The sequence below is a fragment of the Lactuca serriola genome, chromosome 4, assembly GCF_051521515.1.
Source record: "Lactuca serriola cultivar US96UC23 chromosome 4, Lser_US96UC23_V15, whole genome shotgun sequence".
Lineage (NCBI taxonomy): Eukaryota > Viridiplantae > Streptophyta > Magnoliopsida > Asterales > Asteraceae > Lactuca > Lactuca serriola.
In genome coordinates, this window is record NC_136411.1 from 102661347 (window position 1) to 102672245 (window position 10899).

Here is a 10899-nt window from a genome sequence, read left to right on the forward strand (position 1 = left end):
CTAAGCTTATATACTTTTAAGAGTATATTCACTTTTCCGTGTGTGTGTGTGTGTGTGTGTGTGTGTGTGTGTGTGTGTATATATATATATATATATATATATATATATATATATATAATGGTGAGATCGGTTGAAAACTCATAGTTTTCCGAGAACCCGAGAACTAAAAACGGAGCGTTAAATCAAAACTAATTCATTAAGGGCATGACCGTAATCTTATCGATTTTATTTAACGTTTAATTTTTTTGTGTTGTTCTACATATTAATAAAAATGTCGAAAAAATTACATAATAAATCAAATTTTCAAATTTTTTTAAAAATAGTATTTTGTTTTTTTCAGTTCTTTTTAAGTGCATATTTTTTAATTTTTTAAAGAAAATATGAATTTTTGAAAAAAAAATCAGTGTTTTGCAGATTTTTAAAAAAATAGTATTTTTTAATTTTCTTTTAAATAGTATTTTTCAGTTTTTTTTTTAAAAGTGCAAATTTTTTGGTTTTTTCTAGAAAACATAAATTTTGAAAAAAAAATGAAAAAATATTATTTTAAAAAAAAACTGCATTTGTTTAAAAGCATTTAAAAATCAATAAAAAAACTGGAATATTTAAAAAATACTATATTTCTTTAACCAAAAAATCACCATTTTTGGTACATTTATGCATATTTTTACAAATGCATATATGCATATTTCATATATTATAATATTTGTAAGAAAATCATAAGAAACTCAATTTATTTACTAATCTATAAACATAATAAAATAAGTGTTTTATTCAATACAATATAAAATATAAAAAACAAAAAAACTGCTACAAAATTTCAAAGCATTTTCATGTCTTCGTGTCAATATTTCCATATTTTCTTCAATTTATCATTTTCCACCTCTTCAATATTCACCACAATTTCTTCCAAATCTACAAGAAAATTAAAAAGAATCTGATTGATGCAAAAACACTCACAAAAATTCATATGTGATTTACATGTGAATAACATATAATTCATATGTGAATTACATGTGAATCACATGTTATTCACATGTAAATCACATGTGATTTACATGTGAATCACATGTAATTCATATGTGAATTTCATATAAATCACATATAACTCATATGTGATTTACATGTGAATCGCATGTAATTCATATGTGATTTACATGTGTGTCACATGTGATTTACATGTGAATCACATGTGATTCATATGTGAATTACATGTGAATCACATGTAATTCATATGTGAATTACATGTGAATCACATACAATACATATGTGATTTATATGTGAATCACATATGAATTACAAGTGAATCACCAAGTTAGTATGTGAAAAAATATGTAAATGTATAGATACCAAGTTAGTAAACAACTATGTGAAAAAAATATATACATGTATAGATACCAAGTTGGTACCTATATACCTGCACTATATACCTGCACATTCTAGGTTGTTTATTCATAATTTTCATTAAAACAAATTTTGGTTTTAAAAAATCAATTATATCCATATAAACCACAAGTTGATGATTCTTGGGACCCTTTAGAGGATCAGTGTAGTTTCTAAATCAATTATGACCGCTTATTCCTTGACATGGTGGACCCCGACAAATAAAGTTAGCATCACCCTGGTCAACATAGTCAATGTAATTTCAGCATTTAAAAAAAAAAAAGACAAGAAAGATAATGATAAATGATAAATAGAAAAAAGAAAAGTTATCTTACAGGAAGAGGTAGTAATCTTGATTGATATCCTTTGCTTACAAATTCCTTTATAGAATCCATGCAATTGCTGTTACAATTTACAACAGAGAACATTCATGATTTACATGTGAATTACATATGATTCATATGAAAATTACAGGAGATTTACATGTGAATCATATGTAATTCATATGTGATTTACATGTGAATCACTACACACTTGTAGTATTGCTGCCAATTAATTAGTAAAATATTATATCAATTCACACAAATAACAAATGATTTGTAATTGATTATTATCATTGACCAATTAATTGATACACATTTATATTCTTGCTTCCAATTAATCACATGTTAAAGAATAAAAAAAGGAATCTAAACCAAAAAATATTGTATCAATGCCAACATACGGCTGAAAAAAATAATGAATATAGAAACTTATTCACAAAATGATGGAAATGAAATATAGTAATATACTAACCTTGTAATTGGTAGATAATTTACCAACATTAACATCAAAAGGTGATATTTTGGTTAAATCAAGATGGTGGCAATCTATAACTCTTTCTTAGAGGGCTATCCCTATTATCAAATTCAAAGCAATTTATTTCCATTTTTTGTTGATTTCTATCCAAACTAAATCACAAACATATTTATAATATTTACGCATTTAAGCCTTCAGAGATATAGGATCTTACTGGCACATCCTGTGACTATTTATTTACATCTCACACTAAATTGGTGCATTTTGCCCATATAATGCAGTTCTTATATTGTGTCCACTTCACCTGCAATTATAAAATGTCTGACTTAGCACATACTTTTATAAGAAATATTGCAATTAAAGTGCAAAGATGAATAAAGACTTGCAACATAAAGTATATCAATATATTGGTTGCAATTAATATGAGCAAGAGGATCATCATTTAGTGCCGAAATAACACGTCATTGTTCTATTAAGATTGTATCTATAACTCTTTCATTACGACAACCCTTACCTTTTAAGAAATAGGTCAGATAATCACTAAGGCATATTATCAAACACATTGCGGGCAATATCATCTTACCAAATATAATTGCATTTCAAGAACATAACTGCAACAATAAGTCAAAATATAAACGAAATACATATCACAATCAACCTAATCATGAAAAACTATCTACACTTGTAGAGAGATCCTCACAAGTGTGACTCGTTTTTTGGAATTATTAGGCTATCTAACATATTAATTAGGTTTACCAACAAAACTTCAAAAGCATTTTTAGGTTTATCAAAAACTGATGTAAAGAGGTAACCGAGAACTCTTCATCGTCCCATAACCAGTGATAAATTTAGAACAAATTTATTTTCCCTCAAAGCAATTATCGAACGCATAAACTTGTTAATATAAATAGGAAGAAGAAATCATACCGATTACAACGAAGGACTTAGGTGGAGACGGGAAATCGATAAAGGAATGATCATTAACTCCATATTTAGACAAAATTTTGGAGGCGCGAAGGCTATGCATTCAAAATCGGTCAGAGACAAGAGATCAATGAAGGAATGATGGTTAATTTCTTATATGTACATCGTTGGTGTTGATTTTGGAAGAAAGCGACAAATTAGATGAACGACTGATCGACGAATGAGGTAGAGATTATGCGACACCGAAGACGGTCAACCACCGAAGAAGAGCTTGATGAAGGGAAACACCGAAGAAGAAGCTCGCTGCGAGGAGGATTATAGATCGTAGGTTTGAGAGAGAGGGGAGAGAGTTAGAGAAAAAAAAAAGGGTTTAAAATTTAGTGTATCAGATCATTTATTAGGATATTATCTAATTATATTTTTGTTTCCTATTGTACCCCTAACGTGTTTAACTAAGATGCCCCTTTCTCTTTAATTAATAACTTATTTACAACAATGTCACCTTCTTGACCCTTCTTTTTTTTGATTTATTGGCTTAAAATTAATTTTCGGGTTTTCGGAAAACTCTGAGTTCTCAAAAGATCATATTATATTATATATATATATATATATATATATATATATATATATATATATATATATATATATATATATATATCCCTATTCTAATAAAAGAATAGTTTTAATCTCCTTTTGACATGTGTCATCATATTAGACCTCCTAATTAATGTATATTTTATTTTTCTTATGTCATGTGTCATCCTATTAGACCTCCTAATTAATGCATGCCACTTGTCAACTTATTAATTCTCAATTTTAAATTTTAAATTTCTCACTCTAAGTACATTAAATTAATAACATTATAATTAAAATTAAAATAAAATTAATACAAATTATAAGATAATATAATTTCACATATTTATTTAAATTAACGATTATAATTCTATATAGCTAAAAAAATATCACTTAATTAATAATTTACTTAAAACAACTGATTAATAATTTTGAGTTCTCATTATTAAAGTTTCATTAATTTTGTAACCGTGGTTTCCACGAGTTATAAACTAGTATATATATATATATATATATATATATATATATATATATATATATATATATATATATATATATAGTATAGTAAGTAGAAAATCCGGGTGATTTAATTATTTTTAATTAAAATCATAAATAATATTATTATAAATAAAAAAAACTACTCTTTCAAAATCACTTAAGTTATCTTCATCACGTCTCACCTATTTTATAAATATTTTTATTTAACTCTTTCTCTCATATATGTTGAGAGAAACATCATCTAACCACCACACCACCACACCACTAGCCATCATCGAAACCACAAAATTGCGACCTCTTTGCTCTCTTCATATATGTTATTGTTCTCATTGGCAACTCCCTCTTCTCCTCCCCACGGTTCACGCTCAATTCCAATTCAATCATTGCTCTTACAAAAAAAAAAAATTAATTAGACTTAAAGTTATCTCCCTGTCGTTGAACCTCTTTAAGTGTGAAGAAAGAAATGTAGAAAATGAATTTATCATTAGGCAATCAAATCCAATAAAACGTGACATGGGCAACATTGGAGAGTATCTTACGTTTTATTTTGGTTTTAACATGTTTTTTACTTGTTGCCTATAATAATAAATAAATTAATATTTTTAATTGTTATCCTAAAAAATACAATACCTCCTTTTCGTAATAAAGGTACTCTAGGAATACAGAAAGAAAACAAGCCAAATCGTTACACCAATTAGGGATGAGTAAACCCGTACCAAGAAATTAAGAAACCGACGAAAACCAATGAAATTGAACTGAAGCAAAACCATCTATTAAGTTTTGAAATTTTTAAAAATCAAAAAATCGATTTCAGTTTCAGTTTTTACCCTGAAACCGACTAATCCATACCAAAAAACTGACCCACAATGAAACCGACAAGTCGAGCCATCAAAAATGACCCATGACATTTACTTGATTATATATATATATATATATATATATATATATATATATATATATATATATATATATATATATATATATATATATATATATATATAGAGGATGTTTCCCTTGAGATTAATAAAAAGTTAGAGATTGTGAGATTAAATATCAGCCAATCGAACTTAACGTCAACTAACGTCAATTGTTAAATGATTAAGGGGTATAATAGTAAACTTCAAATTAATGTTTAGAAAGCGGACACCTTCCTTCTCTAAAAATCATCATATCGCTAAATCATCGATTTTCAGTATCAGTGATGTAATCATATCATCCAATCTTCAACAATTATTCAATATAATAAAAAAGATCCTATTTTTACTGAATCTGCTATCAAATTGATCGCAATCTTCAAATCGAAAAAAACGATCGAAACAGAGCATCAGTTCATATCCTCATAAATACGATATACAATCCTCAAATCGAAGAAACAAGCACCTCGCAATCATAAACAAAGCATTTGAAAATTGAATCAAAATCAATTTTCATAAATGATGTCGAATCCAAAAGAAAGTGACAAGTCGATCGCAACTGATACTATTATAGCTGAAATCAATTCATCTCGTAACGACGAACAAATCGATTCAATTTCTTTCACTTCTGAAGAACTTCAAAATACGATTCGTATTGAAGGTACAACTAATTCGTTTTAATACTCCATATTATATTACAATTTCTACACTTCATTCTCATTCTTTTATTATACAATACAAATTATGAAAAATCATATATGATTATACAATACAATATGTGATTTAATCATATAAGGATGAATAATCATATATGACTTTTCATATCTATGATTAATCATATGTATTTATAGTTTGTAATTATGATTTATCATATATGTTTTCAAATTGAAATCTATATTAATATTATATTTGGATGAATAATCATATATGATTATACATCATAAAATATGATTAATCATATATTATAAATTACAAATACATATGATTAATCATACATGATTAAACAATATCAAGTATGATTATTTATAAATTAATACGTATAATCATTTATGATTACATAGTATATTATATGATCAATCATATAATATAATGTACAAATACATATGATTTAACATCTAATAGTATATTAATATCTAAAATCATATATGATTTTTTTACACTAAAATACAAAAACATATCGTTAATCACATATGATTATTACAACATAAAATTATATAATATCATATTTGTCATTCCCTTCTTTTATCAGGTGAAAGTTCCAATTCAACAAATGAATCATATTGCAGTAACATAATTGAAGAATCCGAATATAAACCAGATGTCCCTACAGAATTTGTACGAGTTGTAAACAGTGTTTTCAAATCACTAAATTTGGCAGTAAAATGTATACGGATTATGCAGAAATTGCAGGTTTTCATACAAGACTGAGTAGCCAATCAAAATACAATAGCCAAATAATAACAGAAAAATATGTTATATGCAATAGGGGTGGCAAGGATAAAACAAAACCTTGTGATACGTTGGCTACAAGTTCTATCAAGAGAAAACCAAATTCAAACAAGATAATTATTGGGTGTACAGCAAAGATTATAATTGAAAATGTTTATGGAAAAACAGATTACAACGTTAAGAAATTCTTTGAAATGCACAACCACCCACTGGAAAGTATCGAGGAAAGACCTTATACGAAAAAGGCAAGAAAGATGTCATATTCTGAAAAAGAGTTTGTAGTACGTGCATCAAAAGCTAAAATTGGTCTGACAATGGCTCACAAAATACGAGTAGTTTTGAAAGGAGGATATGAATATGTACGGGTGAAGGTAACAAACTACAAAAACTTGAGGAGAGGAGTAAATAGAATCTTATGTTACAAGGATGCTCAAATAATGATAAACAAAATGAATGATCGTAGAGATCATTACCCAAATTATTCATTTGAGTTTCTACGTGATGGAGATCTGTTGGCTGCTATGTTTTGGGCAAATGAAAGAGAAAAGGCTTTTTATGCAGAGTTTGGAGAAGTTATATCTTTTGATGCAACTTTTAGAACAAACAAGTAAGTTAATGTATATAAATTCAAACATACTATTAATCAAATATGATTGTACTAAACACATTTTCTTTATATAGGTATCAAATGGTATTTGTTCCATTCACAGCAATTGACCACCACAAGAAATCAGTTACTGTTGGTGATGGGTTGCTGAGTAGACAATTGAATCGTATGAATGGCTGCTTAAATCTTTTCTTAGAGATCATGAAGGGAAAGCACCAAAAATTGTTCTAACTGATCAAGATGCAGCAATAAAACAAGCAGTGGAATCTGCCTTACCAAATTCAAGACACAGACTATGCATGTGGCACATAATGAAAAAACTGCAAGCAAAGGTATAATAAAAATACATTATATAATCATATATGATTATATAGTATTATGAAAGATGATTCATATATGACTTATCGGATATCATACTATATAACCATATATGATTAACTATTCTAATAATATGAATTATCAGATACCATACTTACTGTATAAACATATATGATTACATAGTATGTAATATGATAATACAATATATAATCATATATGATTATATAATCATATTATTAAAATACTTATCATATATGATTAATCATATATGATTGATATAATGATATATAATTAAGTATATTTTAGTAATATGATATAATCATATATGAATATAATAATATAAGTTATCATATATCATACTAGGATTATGATCATACAATATATATAATAATATATAATCATATATGATTATATAATACGATTATATAATAATATATGATCAACCCTACATTACACTACATATATGATATATGATTAATCATACATATATGATATATGATTAATCATATATAATCATATATGATTAATCATATATCATTACATTACATATATGATATATGAGTAATCATATATGATTAATCATACATGATATATCCTACATTACAGTAACCATATATGATTAATCATATATGATCAATCCTACATTACAGTACATATATGATATATGATTAATCATACATATATGATATATGATTACTCATATATAATCATATATGATTACATTACGTATATGATATATGATTAATCATATATGATTAATCATACATGATATATCCTACATTACAAGTATCATATATGATCAATCCTACATTACAGTACATATATGATATGATTAATCATATATGATTAATCATACATATATGATATATGATTAATCATATATGATCATATATGATTACATTACATATATGATATATGGTTAATCATATATGATTAATCATACATGATATATCCTACATTACAGTAATCATATATAATTAATCATATATGATCAATCCTACATTACAGTACATATATGATATAGGATTAATCATATATGATTAATCATATATCATATATGTAATGTATAATCATATATGATTAATCATACATGATATATCCTACATTACAGTAATCATATATGATTAATCATATATGATTACAGTACGTATATGATATATGATTAATCATACATGATATATCCTACATTACAGTAATCATATATGATTAATCATATATGATTACTCATATATGATATATCCAAATAGGTATATAGTTTATACTTATATAAGCAAAGTTGTTCATTCATAGGTTATTGGCGATTTATTTAAAAACAAAGACTCCAAGAAAAGATTTAACAAGCTTGTTTGGAACATGCATATCAAACCTGATGAGTTTGAAAACAAGTGGGATTTGATTATTAATAAATTCAATCTGGAAGATAAAAGATGGTTCAATGATATGTTTGAATTGCGTGACAAATGGATACCTGCATATTTCAGTGACACAAGAATGTATGGATTGATGAAAACCACTTCAAGATCAGAAAGCATGAACTCCTTCTTCAGCACTTACTCTCAATCTGGAAATTTACTTTTACATTTCATGATGAACTATGACACATCAATTCAAAAACAAAGAAATACACAACAGGAGCTTGATCATCAAACAAAGAAGGCGGTATATAAATTTATTTCACCACGACCAATACAAAAAACATGTTGCAAAAGTTTATACAAGTACATTGTTTTATGAACTACAGAAAGAAATCTATAAAGGTTCCCGGTATTGCCAATACGAACATCTTGGGAAAAAAATGGATGGGAGTTATACAAAGTAGAACAACTGAACAAAAAAAGTGATCTAAAAACAGGATTTGAGGTAATATATTATTATTTTAAATTTTGTTGAATCAGCACATAATATAAAAAAATATTCAGTTATGATTATAAAACACTTAATGCTTTAACCGTTTTTGAACAGGTAGAAACAAAACTTCCAACCAATGATGTAAAATGTACTTGTGAACACTTCAACTGCTTTGGGACTTTGTGCAGACATGCATTCAACATATACTCATGAAACATAGAATTAAGAAGATACCTGAACAGTACATTGAGAATCGTTGGAGAAAGGATGTGATATCAAGGCATTATAATTTTGGTAGACATGTATATGATACAGGAGACGGTGAAATTAACAGATCTGTCAATCAAGCATACTACAACTTTGAAGCATGTTTGGAATACGTAAGAAAAAATAAAGAAAAAATGGATTTGTTTGTTAAGAAAACAGAAAGCATGCTGAAGGAATATGAAAACGATCCTACAAATGAATTGCAGAAGAATAGGACAAATGTTGAAGAGGTAGGAAAGCTTATGGGCATAACTATTCCAAAAGACATTGACATCAATCTTCCAAATGTTCAAAGAAATAAAGGATGCGGAAAGAAAAGTAGAATTCAAAGTGCAACAGAAATAGCATATAAAAATTCAAACAAGCAAATAAGAAGATGCTCAGGATGTGGAGAAAGGGCTCCTCATAACTTGCGGACATGCCCAATCAAACTTGCAGCAGAACAATCATCAAAAGCTACATAGATATTTACTGCTTTAATCAGTAATGAATAAGTCATATTTTTTTTCAAAATAATATACTTTTTGTTTAGTACACTTAACTCTTTTTATAAAACAAAATTTACTATGATTTTGTCTTCTGGATTTAATCTACTTTGATAATTCTTTCTTTGATTTGATAATATATTCATTCATGATTAAACTTTTATTAAATGTTACTACAAGCATTTAAGATTACATATAACTATTATTCAATACATGTAATCATTACACATAACCATATACAATATTCATCTGTATAATCATAAAATATTATGTAATACTACTTCATATGTTTTGTTTAATCATAAGTGATTAAAAATATGATTACACATAAAAAACATCTAACCATTACATAAAACCATATACAACAACATCGTGCCTAACAAATATACAACACTGCTCATAAAAAAATCTAAAGATAACATATTCATCATCATAGAATAACATCAAACATGATAAAATCTTCAATAACAAACAATTTCACAAGTCTCAAATATCAAGTTCCCCATTTTCCTAGATTCTTGTTCTTCATATTCCTAGCTAGATTTTCATACAGATTGTATCTGACTCCAAGAAGTCTTCCACCATTACTTTGAAAGATTATCTCCATTGAACCTAACAAATCTTTACTACATATCTGATGTAGAGAAATGTTGTTCATTAAAAAGAAATATTCTTTAAATGAACAACATTCCTCTACTTTAAAGACATCTAGTAAAGATCTGATATGTTCAATGAAGATAAACTTTTTAAGTAATGGTGGAAGAGGCGTTCTTGGGGTCAGCTACAATCTGTATGAAAATCTAGCTACAAATAAAAGAACAAGAATCTTGAAAAAATG

At 26.8% G+C, this 10899-nt stretch overlaps 1 protein-coding gene and 1 long non-coding RNA gene across 2 annotated transcripts; one reads left to right on the plus strand and one right to left on the minus strand.

Moving 5' to 3' along the window:
- Nucleotides 1-930: 930 nt before the first annotated feature.
- Nucleotides 931-3485, minus strand: LOC145100273 (uncharacterized). The gene is made up of 3 exons (XR_013704939.1): nt 3106-3485; nt 1716-2482; nt 931-1618 (listed from the first exon to the last, which is right to left on the minus strand). It is a non-coding gene; the product is annotated as an uncharacterized LOC145100273 (long non-coding RNA).
- A 2124-nt stretch (nt 3486-5609) lies between these two features.
- On the plus strand, nt 5610-10040 carry LOC145098671 (protein FAR1-RELATED SEQUENCE 5-like). The gene is made up of 9 exons (XM_079036286.1): nt 5610-5748; nt 6337-6471; nt 6705-7143; nt 7218-7286; nt 7340-7475; nt 8752-9120; nt 9203-9276; nt 9381-9450; nt 9498-10040. Exons 1-9 carry the CDS (start codon nt 5610-5612, stop codon nt 10038-10040), a joined length of 1974 nt encoding a protein of 657 aa, XP_078892412.1.
- The last annotated feature ends 859 nt before the right edge of the window (nt 10041-10899 follow it).